This window comes from Ursus americanus, chromosome 4 (assembly GCF_024610735.1).
Source record: "Ursus americanus isolate L20-20 chromosome 4, mUrsAme1.1.p, whole genome shotgun sequence".
In the NCBI taxonomy this organism is placed as follows: domain Eukaryota; kingdom Metazoa; phylum Chordata; class Mammalia; order Carnivora; family Ursidae; genus Ursus; species Ursus americanus.
Window position 1 is genome coordinate 5,989,561 of NC_142130.1, and position 22,560 is coordinate 6,012,120.

A 22,560-nucleotide genomic window follows, 5' to 3' on the forward strand; every position below is an offset into this window, starting at 1 on the left:
TAATTTTTAATAATATTTTCAAAGAATTAATTTTTGTTTCATTGATTTTATCTTTTTTTTGTTTCCAATTCAATTGATTTCTGCTTTGAATTTTATTAATTTTTTCTGCTTGTCTTAGCTTAAATTGTTCTTTCTCTAGATTTCCTAAGGTAGAATATTATGTAATTAATTTTATATATTTTTTTCTTTTCTAATAGATGCAATAAATGCTATAAACCTTCCTCTAAATACTGATTTTGCTGCATCTCTCAAGTTTTGATGGGATATGTTTTCATTTTCAGTCAGTTTAAAATGGTTTCAAATCTCTTGAAATGGCTTCGTTGCCACATGTGTAGAAGAGAAGTATGTTAAGTTCCAAATATTTGGGAATTTTCCAGTTATCTTTCTGTTATTGATTTCTACTTGAATTTCAATGTGGTCTGATAACATACTTTGTATTATTTCTATTCTTTTAAGCTTTGTTAAGGTGTGTTTTATGGCCCTGAATATGGTCTATCTTGGCAAATAATGTTCTATGCACGTTCGGGAAGAATGTGTATTCTGTTGTTGGATGGAATATTTTATAAATGTCAAGTAGATTTGGTTTATTAATAGTGCTATTCAGGTAAATGTTGTCTTTACCGATTTTCTGCCTGCCTAATCTATCAGTTACTGAAAAAGAGATGTTTAACTTAACTATAATAGTGGATTTCTTTCTTTCTCCCTCCTTGCAATTCTCTAAGTTTTTACTTCATGTGTTCTTAGGCCCAAGCACATTAATATTGCTATTTTAAAGTTTGGCAAGCATAACTTTAGAAAATTATATAAAGTTATAAAATATTATAAGTGTGAAAAAATTAATGGAAATGCATAAAGTGCATCATTTGTTTTACCTAAAAAAATAGAAATTAATGACTTGACTTTAAAATTCATATGGAAATGCGAAGTTGGAGGACTCTCACTTCCTGATTTCAAAGCTTACTACAAAGATACAATAATCTTGTACTAGCTTGTGGTGGTACTAGCATAATAGACATATATACTTAGAATTGAGCATCCAGAAATAAATCCTTATATTTATTGTTTATTATTCCACAAGAGTGCTGAGATAAGTCCCTAGGTTGTTGGGGTGGGTATAGTCTAAACAATGGTGCTGGGACAACTGGGTATCCATATGCAAAAGAATGAAGTTGGACCCCTATCTCTCACCATATACAAAAATTATTTCAAGATGGTCCATAGGCTTAAATGTAAGAGATAAAGCTGTAAAACTCTCTGAGAAAAAAAGGCATAAATACTTGTGATGTTGGGTTAGGCAGTGGCTTCTTAGATATGACACCAAAAGAACAAGAGACAGACACAAATAAATTGGACTTCATTAAAATAAAAACTTCTATGCTGCAAATAACACTGTCAAGAAAAGTGAAAAGCAACCCACAGAATGGGAGAGAATTTTTGCGAATCTTTTATCTGATAAGACACTTATAATGAGAGTATTTAAAAAACTCTTAATACTCAACAGCAGTAAAAATTAAGAACTAAGCCAATTAAAAATGGAGCAAAGGATTTGAATTGACATTTCTTCAAAGAAGATTCATGAATGGTCAATAGTTACATGAAAGGAGGTTTAATATAAGTGATTAGGAAAATGCAAATCAAAACCATAGTGAGATACTACTTCATAATGTCTAGGTCAGAAAAAAAAAAGAAAAAAGAGGACATGAGGAAGGGAGGGAATAACAAGTGTGGCTGAGATGTGGAGAATTTGAGACTCTTAATAATTGCTGGTGGCATTATAAAATAGTATAGCAATTTTGGAGTCCAGAAATTCTTCAAAAGAGTCATCATATGATATAATAGTTTTACTTAGGTATCATTATGGACTGAATTGTGTCCTTCCAAAATTCATATTTGAAGCCCTGATCTCCAATGCAACTGTATTTGTATATAGGGACTTTAAGGAGGTAAAGTTAAATGACGTCAAAAGGGTAGGACCTTAATCTGATAAGACTGCAGTACTTACAAGAAAAGGAAGAGACACAGAAGTGCCGCTCCTACCTCTGTGCATGTACAGAGGAAAGGGCATTTGAAGATACAGTAAGAAGGTGGTTGTCTGTGAGCCGAGGAAAGAGGCCTTACCAAATACCAACTCTGCTAGCACCTTGATCTTAGACTTCCAGTCTCTGGAACTATGATAAAATAAATTTCCACTGTTTAAGCCACCCAGCCTGTGGTATTTTGTCATGGCAGCCTACATGGGCTAGTATATATCCAGGAGAAATGAATATATATGTTCACATAAAATTGTGTACATGGATATTCCTAACATCATTATTCATATTAACAAAAAAGTAGGAACAGCTTAGATGTCCATCAGTTGATTAATGTGTAAACAAAATGTGGTATATCCATACAGTAGGATATTGTTTTACAATAAAAAGCAGTAAAGTACTCACACATGCTATAACATGGATGAGTTGTTTGTGGATACACATTATGCTAAGGGAAAGAAGCCAGCCACAAAAGGCCACACAGTGCATGATCCCACTTTTTTGAAATGCCCAGAATAGGTAAAATCCATAGGGACAGAAAGTAGATTAGCAGTTTCCAGGGCTGAAGGAAGAGGGGAGTAGGGAATGCCTGTTAATGGGTATGGGGTTTCTTTTTGAGGTTATGAAAATATTGTAAAATTTGTTAGTGGTGATAGTTGCACAATTATGTGAATAAACTAAAAACACTGAATTGTCCACTTTTAAAAAGGTGAATTTTATGGTATGTAAACTGTTTTTAATCAAGCTATTATAAAATAAGAAGGTTAGAAAACTTTCTTTCCATCACTGGGGTGTAGTCTCTCAGAGGACAGGAAAGAAATATTGCTAACTTGGGTTATTCCAAAGGCCAGTACTGTGCCAGGACAGTATTTCATATTCTCCATTCTTTTTAATATACATATCTCCCAAATGTAAATGTGTAGAAGTATTCAAAAGAGACTTATCTATCTGGAATATAAAATTTTTTTAGTGAAGTGATTATTTTACTTGTGTTATGACATGTCTTATTGTTATCTCATATTCAATTTGGTTGATTTGCGCTAAGGGGGCTTTTAAAAGAAAAGGAATATGGATGGATGTGGTCTCTTTTGGTGTTATTGTGGAGTTTAGAAGTCCTTAATATTTTTTTAAGAGTAAGTGAGGGAGGTGCAGAGGGAAACAGAGAATCTTTAAGCAGGCTCCACGCCCAGTGTGGAGCCTGACACAGGGCTTGATCTCACAACACTGAGATCATGACCTGAGCTGAAATCAAGAGCTGGATGCTCAACCAACTGAGCCACCCAGGTGCCCCACAGAAGTCCCTAAATTTGAATGCATGGATTCCCAACCCTCTCTCTGTATTACAATTTCTTAGGGAGATTTTCAGAATACCGTGCCTACACACCACCCCCAAATCTGAGTAAATTAGTTGAGAACCACTGCTTGAGTGGAAGTAGCTGTCTTTAGAACTATATGTGGTTGTGATTGCTGTGAGCCAACAGAAAATCTGTAAATCAGAGGTTTTCCAAATGTAGTATTATAACCATGAGAATAAATGCAGATCCTACTTCAATAGCCCTGAGGTGGGCCCTGAGATCCTTCTACCTTCTAAGAAGATCCTCAGTGATGCCCAGCAAATGATCCCAAACCACATTTTCAGTGGTAAGAGTTGTATATTTTCAAATGTGCAGGAGTGAAAGCATGGTTAGTAAGAAGAAAATGAAATAAAGCAGTTGCATTATTAGACAAAGGGATTGATGAAGAGCAGGAAGCAGGTAATTTCTTAAGACAGTAACTTTCATCTTTGTGAGGCTCCTCCACTGATTTGATTATCATTTAATCATTGGTCCAACCACTTTAGGTTGACCTCACATTTTTCTAGAAGTTCATTCATTTCATCCATAGGACATATAAAATATAGATTGTTAGGGAGTTCTCATAATTTCTTTAGATATGGTCCTGACTGTTGAAAGGATGACAAGGATGATAGACTCTAGTGAGGAAATAAGAACAAATTTATTTTCTTTATTTAAATTGACATTATTGACATTTTTGTCCTAGGTGTGACATTGGGTTCTGGAGTTGCAGAAATTAATAAAACATAGGCCCTGCTCTTAAAAAATTGAGAGTCTGTTAAAGATGGGGAGACATGTAGGACTGATTTATGGACAGCTAACTAAAACACAAGAAGAAAATGAAGGACATGTTCAATAGAAGTCCACACAATGTGCTATGGAAGAGGGAGTTAATTTCACCTGGGGAAAGGCTTCATTGATAACCCGGTATTTAGAATTTTGAAATGCCTCCTTCAAAATATTCACATCTATTTGCCAGTTTCTTAATTGTTCACTGACAGGAAGCTCACTGTCTGAACTCATCTGGGAATAAGACACTAACATCGCAGATCAGTTTTAGGAACCTCCTAGAACTTTCTTCAAGGCATCCTTCATTTCTTTATTCTGGAGGCTGTAGATCATGGGGTTGAAAAAGGGGGTCAAAACTGAGTAGAATAGAGTTGTGAACTTCTGCATTCCCTCTGCTTGTCCTGACCCTGGGCTCACATACGTTATCATGACAGAACCGTAGAAGAGAAACACAACAGCCAGATGTGAGGAGCAGGTAGAAAAGGCCTTCTTCCGGCCAGCATGTGAGGGCACCTGCACTACAGCCCTCAGCACCAGGGTATAGGAACCCATAATGTAGAAGAAGGTGGCGAAGATGAGGAGGGAACTCACGGTGCCACATATGAGAACTGTCCCTGGGATTGGGACACAGGCTGAAGCCAAGGCCAGGAGAGGACCCAGGTCACACAGAAAGTCATCAATTACATTCGGGCCACAAAACGGTAGCTGGGTAACGAGTATCACTGGGATCAGAAACCAGAGGAAACCGGCGGCAGATTGCCAGGAACCGGTCATAGGCCATGATGGACAGAAAGAAACATTCAGTTGTGCCCAGTGAGAGGAAGAAGTACAACTGGAGGAGGCACTGAGCGAAGGAGATGGTTTTGGTCTGGGCGAGGAAGTTGGCCAGCAAGTTGGGCACATCAGAGTTGACATAGCAGATTTCCAGAAAGGAGAAGTTGGCCAGCAGAATGTACATTGGGGTGTGGAGCCTGCAGTCCCAGAGCACTGCACACACGATGGCCATGTTTCCAAGGAGCGTCAGGATATAAGTCACAAAGAATATGGAAAAGAGGAGGAACTGCATTTCCCAGCGGCAAGGGAAGCCCAAGAGGATGAATTCACTCACCGTGTGAGAAATATTTCTGGACTCTGAAGTTATTTCCTTCTATCCTGTGAGGATTATAAGCAGAGGTTACATGTACAAAGGGAATTACGCCCCCTGACTCCTCCCCAGGAGACAGCACATTCTCCAGATTATAGGGGAGGGGCCTGGACCAAGGGTTCCTATTTTTGAGGGGGTGCTCCTACAATACAGTTGTTGAGTATACTCTTCTATAAATGACTCTTCACTTTATGCAGACCACTGTCAATCAATATGCTAAATGTGGGTGAATATTTTGAAAAAAAAAGTTTTCTTTAAGTTAAAAGAGAAATTCAGGTATTTCCTGTCTGCATCTCCCATTGGGTTGCCAGGTGTCCCCAAGTTTGGAGAACATTCTCTATTGTCTAGACAGTGCAAATAGGTGGCTGACCTAGGCCAAATTGAGATATAAACGTTGACATTGGCAATTCAACTACAAAAAAAAATTAGGATTGTTAGCGTTACTGGACAAAACAGTACTATCAGATAAATGACATAAAGGAGAGAACATGAGGCTTGGAAGCCAGCTATGAAAATAATCTTTAAGTGACTTTAAGAAAGTTCCAATTTAGCTACATTAAGTGACCATTTATAGGCCATTAGTATCTATCCTCTATCTGCAGGATGCTGCATTACATGGGCTCCAGGCTTTGATATTATTAGAACCATATGAGGGAGCCTTTGAAAGGTGTAGATTCCTGGGCTCCACCTGGGTTTGGGATCCACTGGTGTGGCAGAGCACGAACCTTGGAGACATTACAGTTCTTGGCTTTGCCACTGCCTGAGGAGTATTTTCTTAGGAAATAACTTAAGCTCTGAGACTATGTTTCTTTCTCCATAAAATATGAATAATGATACCTCCACAGCAAGGATGACATGAAAATTGCATAAAGTAATGTATGCAGGGGCACCTGGATGGCTCAGTCATTAAGCCTCTGCCTTCGGCTCAGGGTGTGATCCCGGAGTTCTGGGATCAAGCCCCACATCAGGCTCCTCTGCTGGGAGCCTTCTTCTTCCTCTCCCACTCCCCCTGCTTGTGCTTCCTCTCTCGCTGGCTGTCTCGCTCTCTGTCAAATAAATACAATCTTTAAAAAAAAAAAGGTATGCAAAAACAGTTTAAAAATTGTAAAATGCTACGGAAATATAAACTATTCTAAACCGTTCAGTGTTTGTTAGGCTAGATGTTACACTCCTTTGTTAATCTTGTAAATTAAACTGATTTTAAAGTGCAAAAGAATGTTTTTCCACGTGGAATTTTAGCCATGTGACATGCTAAGTACGTGTCGTATGTGTCTTGTGCTCACGCGCGAGTACATGTGCATGTGTGTGAATAGGGGAAGCTTCTCAGGCCTCTCAGACCACACCGAATGCAACTCCCTCAAAGCTTCTTTTGAAGACCATTTTTACCCATCGGACACACCAGAGGCTCTTTTTTTTCTTAATAGACTGTCTTCCTTGGCACAGTTACCATTGCGGTCTTAAATGATAGGACCATTTTCCCGATGGCTACACCGTAGTGTGTGTTGAGGCCACCTACTTTTGAGCCGACAGAACTGCCTGGGTGATTCTTCCCCCACTGCCCCTCACCCATGCCTGGCCCTTCTATGGGAATTCCTGGGAAATGAGGATCAGACCATATGCAAATGATCATAACAGAGGAGCACCAACAAATACTATTTCAGAAGAGGCAGATTTATGGAAATCAGGGTCCTTTTCTCCTCTGGTATTCCTGGATTTTGTGGTTTATTCAGCCCTGGAAAAAGCCTGGCTCTTCTTTTGGATACAGGGGAATAGAGAGAAGCTTATCTAAATTTTAGGTGTTGACCTAGGTCAAGTTAAACTCAGAAATTTGGTATATGGTGTATCATCTGTTTCACCATTTTCCTCCTTTCCCATTTTAGAAGCTCAGAAGTCAAATGCTCCATTCACCTTTTCTTAACAATACCAGTTCTCTGGGTGGGGGGAGGGGAATCCACTAAGCTCATGCATAAGCTGAACCCCCAGCATCTGTGAAGACTTTAGCAGTTTTCATTTTCCATGTTATGTACACGAGGGCACCTGACCCGGTGGCGCACACACCGGATGTAATGGAGCAGCATTTACTGGGGGAAACTTGTAGCCCCAGGTTCAGTCACAGGCATGCAGGTCCCTTTTATTTTGCTCATTATAACCACAGTGGCATACCGAAATCTAGGGATTACATTCTAAGAAGGCACCTCAACCCTTAAGCTGTGAGGTTTCGTTGTTGTTGTTGTAGTTGTGTTGTTTTGTTTTTAGCAATAGGATTAGGGAGGTACTAATCCCTCCACCAATGTGATTACAGCCAGGATATAACATCAACATGAGGAACTAAACTTGGTTTAGTCTTATTTCTAGACTCAGAGTTTGGGGCTGGGGGAGAGGGGTGCCAGCGTTTCTCCTAGTGCGCTGGGGTTTGCGGTTCAAGCTTTGAAATTGCAGCTTTAGGATATGACAGGCTAACAGCAGGACTCTTCCCCTCAGCCATGTGAAGGAGAAAGTCATTATGCACCAGGCAGTAGATGCTTCATTTCTGCGGAACTTCGTAGGATGCAACTTGCTCTTTGGGAGGGTGGCTTGAAAGGGATTCTTTTGAACAAGTTAACCCTTATGTCTAGCATGTATCTTTTCTTCAGGGGGTCTTCTTAATTACTCTATAGGAAGCCACAGCAAGGATTATTGCTTCCATTTCATAGATGAGGAGATAAAGGCTCAAAGAGATTAAATGCCTGAGATCCCAAAACAGTAGGTGACGGTCAGGACAGGAGTCCGTGCTTTCTGGCTCCTATTTTACTGTCATTCTTTTAACAGAAGATCAGGGTGGATGTGTCCAGAATGTCTCCCATTCCAGAGAAAAAGTGCATCAAATTAATAAAACAAAGAACTGGTGGTGCTGTAGACATCACCACGTCATCTGAGGGGAGGGAGGTGGCGTCTCCCAAACTTCCCTCAAATTATACCGCTTTGGTGGAATTGTGTTTTTTTCCTTTTATTTTTCATTTTACATAGCTATCTCTCTCTCTTTTTTTTTTTAATTTTTATATTTTTATGTTAGTCACCATACAGTACATCCTTAGTTTTTGATGCACTTGTTTGCACAATGATTCATTGTTTGCGTAAAACACCCAGTGCTCCATGCAACACGTGCCCTTGATACTCATCACCGGTCTAGCACATCCCCCTACCCCCAACCCCTCTGAAACGCTCAGTTTGTTCCCCAGAATCCATAGTCTCTCATGGGTTTTTTTTTTTTGTAATAAGAAGTTAAAAGGCACAAAAATACTATCCTGAGTATGGTAGATATTTTACTCTTACCTGACTTTTCTGCTGTGCAGTGTTAGCTGCTCTGTTGTGAGGAGGCAGGTCACCTCTTACCCATTTCTGCAAAATTAAGATAAATAATTAAAGAAGAAACGAAAATTTTTTTTCTTTTTTAAAGAGAGGGTATTAAGAAGGTATGATAGGACACGTAAGGGGGCTACATGCACACTTCTTTGCAGTTTGGGGTGTATAGTTCTATTTGTTGCAGCCTTTGATTTATAAAAGGCCTTTTATTATTTACACTTTCTTCACCGCTTAGATAATGTTATTGCATTTCCACACTGCTTGCCTGAGTCTCTGTTTTCCAGTTGTTCTTGTAGCATGAAGGACAACTGGTTCAGTGTGCTGTGTCCTAGGGACTCACTTAAGTGAGTAGTTGGATTCCATTCTTTGTACTCTGGAGGAGATAAGCTGTCAAGTTGGACCTTCTATTTCTTGGGAAAATGTATTGCTCGTAGTCACTGGCCTCAGAGATATCATGGGTTAGAATGGGGTCTACAAAGTCACATTTTCCTATTGATCCGACCTTACTGAATCTGGGAGCAGGAAGAGACTTTGGGATTCTGTTGTCTCTCTTCCTGCCAGCAGTAAGAGCCCCTCTCTTCTGCTTTCCTGCTGAGTGGTCATCTAGCTTCTGCTGGAATAATCCATGACAAAGAGCGCAATGAATGGCAGAACAGCTTTCATTTTTAGAAGTTGTAATGAACTTCCTTGTTCTCTCTCACATTCTTGAGTCACATGGCCATCTCGATGTGTCCTCTTGGTCTTGCTTACATCTGCCTCGGGGAAGGAAGGTTAACACTTACTATGCGCCTACCATATGCACACAGTCTGTCAGGATTTTGACTGTGCATTATCCTTCTTGACCTTCCAACAACTACAGAAGTAATAATTGAGTCACAAGAAGGCCGTCAGTGCCGGTCCCGAGCAGATTTGTAGTCTTTCATTACATTATACTGATGCTCAAAATAGGTCTACCCAGCAGCACTTAACAATATTTGAGGAAGGGAGTCATGTCCTCTTTGAATCTTCTGTTTATACTAAGCACTCTTGGTTTCTTTAACTGAATTTGACATAATTTCCAGGGTGCCTTCTTTTGGTTGTTCATACCTCTCGGAAGATGTGATCTTTCTAAAACTGAGTACAGGACCCCTCATACTGTGTGACTGACACAGAGCACACTGTGCCTTAATCTCTTTTGCTCTAGAAACTCAAGCAGACCTGAGTTGACATTAGATTTTTTAGACAGTAACTTTGTACTTTTGCCTTTTATTGAATTTTTATTTTGCCAAAGTCTTGAGAGTTTGTTCACAAGACCTTCTTTAAAACAAGATTGGTCTTCTCTGGTGCTTGTGTCATTGAGTTTTCGAAGTGAGGGAGGTTAATTACTGAATTTCACCATGTTTCAGTCAATTAAGATCTTAAGACTATCAAAGACTTGCTTTCTTTTCTATTTTTATTGCCTATAAATTTGATAAAATTTCTCATGTTTCACCTATGCCTGATGAAAATATTATGTAGAACATGAGAAAATGCTTTTTCATGTCACTTAAAACTTTTCCTAGGTTAGCATTTATTATTACCAACAGTTGTTAATAGATGGCTAAGCTCAAAACATGTAAGTAGTATAAAGGTGGTGAAAATGACATTATAATCCTGGAAGACATTCTGGCATATATTATTAAAAGGATGGTTTATGAAAAAAATTTAGAAGCAAATTTTGGGCTTTAAACTGGTACCCTTACTCGCTTTCAGTGTTTTAAAATTTTTCTTTCATTCTCCAGAATCCTGGAGAGACACCAGTCGTGGTTTTGAAATCACATCTGTAAATTCTCTCTGCATCTGGGGATATAATTTATCTAGGTTTGAGAATTTAAGCTTATTTATAATTACTGAGTGCTGTTTTACTCAATTTTCCCATCAGTTCTCTCTTACACATGTGTTCTCCATGCTTTGCAAAGAAGATCATTTTTTGGAGCTGTCCATATTTTAATTTGGATTGATGGGTGCCATGCCTTTCTCTCCAGAAAGCAGGAGATGGCCCAGTCCTTTTTTTTTTTTTTAATCTCATAAACCTCGCAAGCAAAGAGACCCTCTCTCTCGATGCTATCAGCTAGCGTTGGAAAGACCGTCTCATTTAGGTCTTTGTCCAGTGAAAAGCTCACTAAATTCCTTAGAGAGACTCATGCTTTCTTTATAATCACTTTATTTTACTGGTCTCTCTGTATTTGTTTCTGTCTCTTTCTTTCTCTCTCCCCATTTATTACTTTTTTTTTCCATAGAGTTACTTCTAAGATGACAATATGATTTGGGATTTCTGACCCTGGAAAATTTAAGAACCGGCTGTAATACTACCCATCTTCTAGAGTTTCAGTACTTGTATAATTAAAGAAAAATATTTCATACCATTTTCAGTAAAATATTTTTTAAACAGCAGCATTAACTTCTTGACTGCTGTCTATCATGCACTTTAGTTCATTTTCTATTAACCATTTTGCCACCATTTATTGAACATTTATGTGCTGGTACAACCCTTTCTGGCTTATTTTCTAAACTTCATTTGGTTTTATAGCTAATCACTGACCTAAATGATTTCAAAAATACAACACAATTTTACTAAGTGCTGACTGAATTCTTGTATAATTTTCAATGCGAAGAATGTTTTGGGACATGTATTTATATTCTGGCGTGGTTAAATGTCTTAAAAATTGGAAATATTCTTTTCAATAAAATTAAGGGGCATTTAAAGAAGTGACTATGAAATAGTGTAAAAGTTGTAGAAGTTAACGTCCCACATTTCTAAATAAAGGTTGGTAACTTAAAGTTGAAAAAGATAATTTTTCTTTTGCTTTTCAAATTAGGTAATCATTATACCGGTGTTGGTGAAGGTGCAATAAAATGACACTCAGAAGAAGTTGGAGGGAATATAAACTTGTAAATTTTTTTTTCCTGGCAGGCAACCTGGAAATACCCAGAGATTTTAAAATCTCTATACTCATTAAATAAAAATCAGAAATGTAGAAAAAAAATCAATGATAAGCAAGTTCATCAAAGCAGTACAGAAGAATTTCTGGGGATCATGTTAAAATACAGATTCTGACTCAAAAGGAATGGATGGGGCTTGGGATTCTAAATTTTTAATAACATATAGAGATTTTAAATCACTGTTTTGTATACCTGACACCAATATAACATTGTATAACTAATGTAACATAAGGTAATAGTGTTGACTATACAGAAATGAAAAAAATTTTTAAGAAGGCAATAAGGTAATGCTGATCCTTTGAGCAGTAAAGGTTTACGAAGTTCTTTATAGAGCTTTGTGTAGCAAGGTTTATGTAGTTCTTTATATACATTTCTGTAAAGAAAGTAAATAATACAAAGGAATAGAAAAGTTCCTGTAAAGAAATAAAAATAGTGGCAATTTTTTCAAGGTCAAATGATAGGTTATGTAATTTTTTTAATACATGTCTATATTTCTTAAAATTTCTATGAATATCATATATCACTTATAATCTCAAAAATAATTATAAAATATTGCTTTTGGTGGTATTTACCCTTCTGGATCTTCTACCATCTTTGAGCACTTTTTATGAACTTTATTCCTGGGACATTCCAAGATTCTAGGAAGCCCGTGATCTGTATCATGTTTGACTGGCCGTGTAGGGTCTCATCCCCCTTCACTTGCCACTTGGATTTAAATCCAGTGAAGTCAGCCTCTGTGCCAGGGTTGAGGAGAAAGGGATGATTCCCAGCAGGGCATCCGAAGGCTGCATTTTACTTTTGGGTGACCGGTACCATCTCATAAACCTAGAGCAGAGATTAGAAGTTAAGATAAAAAACATCAAGTGAAATCAACTTCTGGAGAGGATTTGTGTTGTTACTCCTCTCTCATTAGAAAGAGTCGTAGCTTATCCTCAGTCTGCTTTTCCTCTGTAAAAGAAACAAAAAGGAAATTGAAATGAGTTTCCATTTTGGGTTTTCCTTTTCTTCAGTAAATTTTATGGAGAATGCTGTAGATAAAGGGCACAGAAACCGCGACAATAGAACAGAGCAAATGAAGGCAATAAAATTACCTTTATTCTTTTGGCTTTCCAGTTGACAACCCTTGAAAGTAATGGATTCTTCTTCAATTAGAAGGGTAGAAGGGTACTTTCTCAGACTCAGATTTTCACACTCAAAATATATTTTTTCTGTCCCACATTCATGTAATATGGGCACCTGCCCTTTGTTGAAGGAGTTGATTCAAGAATGATGGAGAATAGGAAATAGGGACTGCAGATAAACCTTTCCCTTGGCTCTGAGTTCTATCCCTCGTGCCTTCACTTTCAATGCATTTGTGGAATTTTTTTTTTTTTTGGAAGTTGAAAAAGATGTGTTTGTTTTTTTTCCCCTTCTAGCAGTGATAACAATGAAAACTTAGATTCTCCACTTGTCCCTTTGAAACTCTTGCTGGGCCAAAGCCAGCTTCCCTAAAGGGATTCTTTGCTGAGATTCCCTCAGCTGGATGCACATGACCCCAAGGACTCATGTTTGGATGATTTTTTTTTTTTCAAGCATCTGATACTCCTTTTCTCATACTGGACCAGTGAGTCTACTCCGTCTGTTGACACTGTCCATTTGACATGCAATTCTGAGCCGCTTTCTGGGTTTAAAGGGACACCTGTTTTGATTACTTCATTTTAAATTCATTCCATAAATCCAAAAGTCAGTCCATGCCCATAGCCGCCCTTTTACTTTGACATACAAACACTAGCAGTTAATATTTATTGAAAGCTTGCTTTGTTATAGGCAATAAAATGTGTACTTTTTTGATTAATTTCATTTAACTCCCATAATAATCCAACATGATAAATATTACTATTACTTTTATTTTATAGGTGAAGTCATTGAAGATTAGATAAATTAATTTATTCAAGGTTTCACATCTAATAAATGGGAATGCCAATATCTGAATTTAGTTCTCTCTGAGAGCAGAACCTGAATTCTTAAATACTGAACTATTTACCCTGTTTACTTGGCAACGAAGGAAAACAGTGCTTACTGATAACTCATCTCATGTCAGGCACTGTGACAAATTCTTACATATAAGTTATTTAATCGTTGGAACATACTGTGTGCCAGGTATCACTGTTGCAATTTTTAAAAGTTCTGATTATCAAAGTAATATATGATTAAACAAAAATTTGGAAGATTCAGAAAAGCTGAGTGTTGAGAAATTACTGGTAATTTTATCAAGTAGACATAAATTCAGGAAGAGCTTGGCATATTTTCTTTGTTCTATTTTGTTCTAACAATTTTTCTTTGTACGTGAGGTCGTAAAGCATTTACAATTTAGTATCCTGCTTATGTAAGCATTTTTTCCATGTAATTAAAACTCTTCAATGCTACATAATAGTGAGTGTTATATTTATAATACTTCCCTAGTGTACTCAGGCTATTTTGAATTTTCCAATCTTAAAATAGTGCAATAAAAATATTTGGGTTTAAATGTTTGTTTAATTTTAGAACATTTCCCTGAAATAGATTGTTTGAAAGAAAATGATAATGTCAAAAGATATATATACATAAAAAACGTGTATTTTAAAGATATATATAACTTAATGCTCATAATATATATTGCCAAAATGCTTTCTAAAATAAATTCTCAAAAGATGTGTTGATGGGAGCGCCTGGGTGGTGCAGTTGTTAAGCCTCTGCCTTCGGCTCAGGGCGTGATCCCAGCGTTCTGGGATCCAGCCCCACATCAGGCTCCTTCGCTGGGAGCCTGCTTCTTCCTCTCCCACTCCCCCTGCTTGTGTTCCCTCCCTCACTGGCTGTCTCTCTCTCTCTGTCAAATAAATAAATAAAAATCTTAAAAAAAAAAAAAGATGTGTTGATGAAGATGCCATCTTATGATATCCTTATAGGTATATGGATGGTATTTAAAAATATTTCTCTTTATATTTATAGAAGTAAAACATTCGTGTCTCATTTTTATAGTTGCATTATTTTGTTACTAATAATGCATTTTTCTCCAGTTTTATTGAGATATAATTGACATACACTACTGTATAAGTTTATGATACACAGCATAATGATCTGATTTATATATATATATATATATATATATATATATATATATATATATATATATGTTGTGAAATGATTACCACAATAAGTTTAGTTAGCATCCATCATCATCTCATATAGATATGGAAAAAAAAGGAAAAATTTTCCTTGCTATGTGACCTCTTAGGATTTACTCTCTTAACAACTTTTATATATATTGTAGAACAGTGATAGCTATAGTTATCATGTTGTACATTGTATCCCTAGTATTTGTCTTATAACTGGTAGTTTGTACCTTATGACCACCTTTATACAATTTCCTCTTCCCCTACCCCCTGCCTATGGTAATCACAAATCTGATCACTTTTTCCAAGTTACTTTTTTTTTAAAGTTTCTACCTAAAACTAAGATGATGCACTATTTGTCTTTATCTGACTTATTTCACTTAGCATAATGTCCTCAAGGTCCATCCATGCTGCTGCAAATGACAGGATTCCCTTCTTTTAAATAGTTGAATAATATTCCATTGTGCATATATGCACAACATACTTTATCCATTTATCCAATGATGGACACTTGGGTTGTTGCCATGTTTTGGCTATTGTAAATAATGCTGCTTTGAACAGGGGTGTGCAGATATCTCTATGAGATAGTGTTTTTGTTTCCTTCAGCTATATTCCCAGAAGTGACATTGCTGGATCATATGATAGTTTTGTTTTTAATTTTTTGAGGAAACTCCATACTGTTTTCCACACTGGCTATACCATATTACAGTTCCACCACCAGTGCACAAAGGTTCCCTTTTCTCTAAATCTTTGTCAGCATTTTGCTGCTGGCCATCCTGACCGGTGTCCCATTGTAGTTCTGATATGTATTTCCCTAATGATGAGCGGTATTGAGCATCTTATCATGTGTCTATTGGCCATTGTATGTGTTCTTCGGGAAAATGTCTATTCTGGTTTTTTGCTGTAGAGTTGTAGGAATTCTTTATATATATGTATATATATATATATATATATATATATATATATATATATATATATATATATATATCAGGTATTAACCTCTTATCAGAAATATGTTTTGCAAACATTTTCCCATTCTATAGGTTGTTTTTTCATTATGTTATTTCTTTTACTGTGAAGAAGCTTTTTAGTTTGATATAGTCTCACTTGTTTATTTTTTATTTTGTTGCCTGTGTTTTATGTGTTTATTCAAAAAGTCATTGCCAAGATCCATGTCAAAGAGCATCTTTCCTATTTTTTAAGGACTTTTATAGTTTCAGGTCTTACATTTAAGTCTTAACTCTATTTCAAGTTAATTTTTGTGAGTGATTTAAGATAGGGGTCTGGTTTCATTCTTTTATGTATGAATATCCAATTTTCCCAGCACCATTTATTGAAGACCTTTCTTTTCTCCATTTAGTATTCTTGGCTCCCTTGTCAAATATTAGTGAACTGTACATGCATGGGTCTCTTTCTGGCTCCTGACTTGTTCCATTGGTCTATGTGTCTGTTTTTATGGCAGTACATTACTATTTTTATTACTACAGTTTTATAATGTAGTTTGAAACCAGAAAGTCTGATGCCTCCAGATTTGTTCTTCTTTCTCAACATTGCTTTGCTGTCTTTTGTGTTTCCATACAAGTTTTAGAATTGTTTTCTCTGTGAAAAATACCATTGGAATTTTGATAAGGATCTTATTAAATTTATAAACTACTTTGGGTAGTATGGACATTTTAACAATAGTAATTCTTACAATCGATGAACATATAATATCTTTCCATTTATTTGTATCTTATTCAGTTTCTTTCATCAATGTCTTATACAACAATCATTATTCTAAAGTCTAAAATAATGGAAACAGCCATGGTACCATTATATTTATTTCATTCTGAAAATTACCAACCAGTTAAGTTGCTCAAGAAAAGGAAGAAAAGAAGGGCAGCAGTTATGACATATACTGTTTATGTCTTTGTAACTTATCTGTTGTGATAATAATTAAAAAGGATAATAATTGAAAAGAGGGAAATTGATCTGACCAAATTGTATCTGTTCTTATCCGAAACAATGGTTCTTAAAGAAGCTTCCACAATGGATAGAGTGAAACTTTTTAGGGTCTGAATATCCCTCAGAAGTCTGAGAAGATAACAGATACACTTCCAGGAAGTCAGAGGTTGTGCATCCAAGTCGTCTCCTTCTCATAACTCAATTAAAAAAAAAAGTGTGCCCTAGAGGGCAATTAAGACGTCTCCCAGTGTTCCTTTTGGGTGGGTCCTCAGGATAAAGCAAACAAACTGAAGGGAGGGGAGACAAAGGAGGTATCTTTTCCTTAAATAAAATCCTGTCAGAGCCAGAAGTACTTGAATGCTAGAAACTGATACTTCTCCTGGAGACAGGTCGCTTGGATTTCACTGGAGGTTAGATGTATCTCACTAGTGAGAATGAATGAGTCCATTTTATTCTATCTTCCACACAAAAGATGGCAAATATATGTGTGCTAAATGAATGAATAGATGTCTTTAGGAAGTCACTTAGTTGAGAATTTAACCACATGGTGTATCACCTTTGCAAAGTGGCCAGATGGAGAGAGTCCCCATGAGTTTTCCCTTGATAAAATTCCCATGAGAATGAACATTACTCGGAAAACTGACGTACAAGGAAATGAATCTTGGTGAAATTTTTCACATGACTCAAACGGTCTTATTGTCTCTTAAAAATTTCTAAACCAGTTTTAGTCATTTGTATCATGAAAGACTCAGACTCAGGTCTCATATTTTTAATATCTCCTCTGATTGTATAATTATTCTCCTGGTAACAGAGCTTCAATATGTTACCTTTCTTTTCATCCTTCCCCTCCACAGTCTTTCCAAATTGCTTCCCACCTTCTCCAAATCAGCTTGCTGTTCACAATCACCTAAGTGATCAAGGTCTTTTGTATTATGTAGTGCCCTGCCCTGCTTATTGTTAGCTTTGCTTAAAACAAGCTCATCCAGGTGGACGCTGAAAATGATGCTGAGATGGGAGAGGGTGGGGGTGGGGGATATTCCATGTTCCTAGCTACTAGTCATGCTGGGCTGGCAGGAGAGGGGAGACAGGAGGGGATATAGTATCCTATAGCAGGCAGAAGTGGGGACAGACCTCCTGAATATTACTTTTTGATTAAGCTCTCTCTATGCTTCTTTAAGCTAGCAATCTATTTGGGTTAGATTGATTATGAACTCTGGAATCATCCAAACCTGGGCTCATGACTTGTTTGTCTGGTTTACTAACCTATGACATGGGAAGCTATTGAATATTTCTAAAACCTGTCATTCCAGTAGCTTACTTGAAGTTTGTCTCTGGGTAAGAAAGAACTTTTGTCAGTCTAGACCTAGGGACTCTACTTCACTTCTGCCCTCCCAGCTTTAACGTAAGCAAGGCAGTAGAGGAGAGAGCTGTGCCTGGACTCATAAGTTTTAACTAAAATGGATTTTTTTCCCACAGAAAGAATTTTCCTAATAATGGTTCATTTCAGGAAATACACAGAAATCTATAACAAAATCTGTAGTTGAAGTACTTACAGTGCGAAAGGGAATGAAAACAGAATAGAAGCCAACAGGTTGGAATCAGAGAGAAAGGAAAATTGTATAGGATAATGTCAAAAGGGGCTCAATTCAAGGGGTAAGGAATAATTAAAGTAACTGCAATATTGGGCTTCTCTGAGCCACTCTGGAAAGCAGCTATAATGTTTTTATTGAGATATTTATTCTGAGTTTCATATGTGATTTTGTTTTTTTATTTTTATTATTTTTTTAACGATTTTATTTATATAGAGAGAGAACAGGAGCAGGAAAAGAGGCAGAGGGAGAAGCAGATTCCCAACACGGGGCTCAATCCCAGGACCCTGGGATCATGACCTGAGCTGAAGGAAGACGCAGGCACCCCTCCATATGTGCTTTTAGGACATGTTTTCAAATGTTAGTGGCATAGAAGTGCATTAAGTTCATATCATTCCTAGGATTGAATGTGCAAAGATCAGATTGTATATAGAAGCTGAATATTCTTCTTTTAGGTTCAAACAACTACTTTTTAGGAAGAACCTGCTCATATTTTGCTTATGGTAATTACGGCAATAAAATGAGCCCTGTCCCCCCCAAACATTTACTTTATGCTAGGTACAATGCTAGGTGATTTATAAACGTTATATTTAATGCTTTGTTAACACTGCACAGTAGGTATTATTCTTATTTTGCAGATAAAGAAATTGAAAGAGAGAGAAAGAGTCACTTGTCCCAGGTTATAAATCTTACATTAAAAAGGGCTAGGATTTCAGGTTTGGGTCTTTCTGAATTTTGACTCTTTTTCTTAAAACTAAAAAAAATTTGTGATTATGATAAAACCTACACCTCATTCTTAAACAGTCACTTTGACTTTGTACTGAGCCTGGGTGGCTCAGTCGTTAAGTGTCTGCCTTGGCTCAGGGCATGATTCCCAGAGTCCTGGAATCAAGCCCCACATCAGGCTGCTCTGCTGGAAGCCTGATTCTTCCTCTCCTACTCCTCCTGCTTGTGTTCTCTCTCTTGCTGGCTGTCTCCCTCTGTCAAATAAATAAATAAAATCTTAAAAAAAATAAAATGAAAATTGAGGGAAAATGGTACAAAATACATAGAAAATAAAAATGAGCAGGTGGAAAACCTGTTCTAACTAAAAAGTAAAGTATGTGATGCCATTTAAAAAAATAATAAACTGGCAAATTTTGCAAAGGAACTGAAATGCTAATGCAAATGAAGGGGATTCATAGAGGATGATTTGAATCAAATTAAAATAATTTAAATATTTTTAAAGCACATGTTACATTCCTTAGTTTAGACTGGGATTTGCTGAATTATCATTCAGTTATTTATGAACTCTTTTATTTTATGTATTTGTGCTTCTAACTCCAGTGTAGGCTCCATATTTTACTTTCATTGCTGTCAATTCGCATCTTTTGAAACAACCCTCCCTGAGTTCAAACTTCTGTGGCGCACATATGGTATAATAGTAGTTCTCAAAAATCAGGCACTGTCTTTGTCACACTAGAATCATCTGGGGATGTAAGTCTTTAATAGACATTCGTTAATGAACTAGTGTATTTATTTATGGACGTGCCTTCTTATTAGGACCTGCTAAGCTTCTATAATAATGTAGTGAAATAGGGAAAATGTGTGGACCTCGTGATGCTGACTGAAATGATAATGTAGGCAGTAAAATATTTCAGTGCAGTTTAATGGTGTAAACTCTTTCCTGAAGCTTATTAGCTGTGCTAGGGTTAAAGGTGAGCATTTAAGGTGTGTAATGATTCATTTCTATCTCTTTCTCATAGGCTAAAGTAAGAAGAAAAAGCTCTGGAGAAAATATTTAAAATAAAATAATTATACTTAAAGTAATGTTACCAGTGGTGTTTTTCTTTTTTTTTTTTTTTTTTAAAGATTTTATTTATTTATTTAACAGAGAGACAGCCAGCGAGAGAGGGAACACAGCAGGGGGAGTGGGAGAGGAAGAAGCAGGCTCATAGCGGAGGAGCCCGATGTGGGACTCGATCCCGGTACGCCGGGATCACGCCCTGAGCCGAAGGCAGACGCTTTAACGACTGCGCTACCCAGGCGCCCCCAGTGGTGTTTTTCTATTTGTCTTCCAACAGAGCTATTTTGAAAAAAATTCTTCATGTTGACTGAATATTAATATTTCATTTTATTCTCTACTTCTAATACCGCCTAGTTCTGATGAGAAATTGAGGTATTATGGAGGGCTGGATAAAATAGGAGACTCTCAATATGTGGTTCTGATTATGTCTGTGTACATGTTAGGTTAGAGAGAAATGCATGTTTTGCCTAACAATAATGGCACTGCTATCATTCATGAATTCATCCTCCTGGGTTTCCTATGTAGTCAAGAGGTGGAAATTCTCCTTTTTGTTTTGTTCTCCATCATCTACATCTTGACTTTGTTGGGCAACAGTGCTATCATCTGCGCTGTGTGGTGGAACCAGCAACTCCACACTCCTATGTATACTTTATTGTCCAACTTCTCTTTCCTGGAGATCTGCTACATCAATTCAATGTGCCCAACATGTTCAACTTCCTATCCAAGACCAAGACCATCTCCTATAATGGCTGTGTCTTACAGTTCTACATCTTCCTCTCTCTTTATGCCACAGAACTCTTCTTCCTGGCCCTCATGGCACTTGATAGGTATGTTGCCATCTGCCATCCACTGCATTATTCCACCATAATGACCAGGAAAGTCTGTGGAACGCTTGTGTCTGCTTGCTGGGTGGGTGGCTTCCTCTGGTGACCTCTGGTAACCCCAGCCATCCTTATCTCCCAAGTTCCGTTTTGTGGTTCAAATGTCATTGATCACTACCTCTGTGATCTTGGGGCAATTCTGGCCATATCATGTGTACCTGTGCCCAAGACAATGCTGACTTGTAGCGTTTTTAGTGCTGTGATAACATCTATCACTTTGTTCTACATCCTTGTGTCCTACATCCTGGTCCTTCGAGCTGTGGTACAGGTTCCCAAAGGTTCAAGTAGGAAAAAGGCCTTCTCCACATGTGCCTCCCACCTGATGGTGGTGTCCCTGTTTTATGGCTCAGTCATGGTGATGTATGTAAGCCCAGGGGCAGCCAATCAGCCTGGTATGCAGAAGTTCTTGACAATGTTCTACTCAATTGCAACTCCACTTTTAAACCCTCTGATCTACAGCCTCAGGAATAAGGAGATGAAGATTGTCCTCAGGAAAGTTATGTGTAAAGTTAGAAATAATTCCTGAATGGGAGATGGTTTGGTGAGATAAAATTCCTTTTGAGTCCTGTTGTAAAGAATCTAGAAAAATTATACTTAAAACTAAGAAAAGGTGCTAGATCTAGAATAAATGTGTCCACATGAGAATTCTTAAAATTCAAAGCTTGTCTCTATTCTGTATTGATTGAGTGACTAAGGGTAAGTTACTCAAATTGTTATTTGTCTATTTTCCCAATTTTAACTGAAGACGATCTTAATATTCATGTCTGCATCATAGAGTGTTAGGGATTAAATGAGTTAATATTTGGAACCATTTAAAATAGTGCTTGTCACTCAATAAATAATATATAATGTAATATAATATATTACTATTGATAATATTTGCATCAAATTTACTGTCATTAGCTATTGTTGCTAAGTTATGAGCTTCAGCAGTTTCTCTTTTCCAAACTTTTAAATGATCCTATCATATTTATATAAAGGGGAAAAGTGCCTATTTCTAAGGAAAACAACGTTTTGATTCTTGAAAGAAGTCTATGTAAATGCAAATCAAAACAAGAATGGTTTCTGCCCCACCCCCCTACATTTCTTTGTATTATGAAAATGATGACAATGATTTGTTAGAGGAAAATTGATGAGGACCCTGTTCTGGTTCCACCTCAACAAATCAAAACTTTCATTCCCAGTTTTTAAAAAGGACATTTTGGGGTTTTGTAATGTGGATCAAATGAGCAATTGTATATAAAAGTATTTGTAGGGGCGCCCGGGTGGCGCAGTCCTTAAGCATCTGCCTTCGGCTCAGGGCATGATCCCGGCGTTATGGGATCGAGTCCCACATCAGGTTCCGCCGCTGGGAGCCTGCTTCTTCCTCTCCCACTCCCCCTGCTTGTGTTCCCTCTCTCATTGGCTGTCTCTATCTCTGTCAAATAAATAAATAAAATCTTTAAAAAAAAGTATTTGTAAAATGCAAACTACAGCCAAAAGTTGGAAGCGGTTCAAATACACTTCAACAGATGAACGGATCAACAAAATTTGATGTATACACACAATGTAATATTATCCAGCCTTACAAAGAAAGGAAATTCTGAAACATGGATGAACCAGCTTGTCACAAAACGACAAATACTGTAT

General features: G+C 37.2%; 1 protein-coding gene and 1 pseudogene across 1 annotated transcript; one reads left to right on the forward strand and one right to left on the reverse strand.

Moving 5' to 3' along the window:
- Positions 1-4,420: 4,420 nt before the first annotated feature.
- Positions 4,421-9,469, reverse strand: LOC123786300 (olfactory receptor 11H6-like). The gene is given in 4 exon segments (XM_087861367.1): positions 4,421-4,901; positions 4,903-5,300; positions 8,610-8,675; positions 9,422-9,469. Coding segments are annotated over 4 exon segments (993 nt in total).
- Positions 9,470-20,504: 11,035 nt separating this feature from the next.
- On the forward strand, positions 20,505-21,457 carry LOC123786293 (olfactory receptor 11G2-like; annotated as a pseudogene).
- The last annotated feature ends 1,103 nt before the right edge of the window (positions 21,458-22,560 follow it).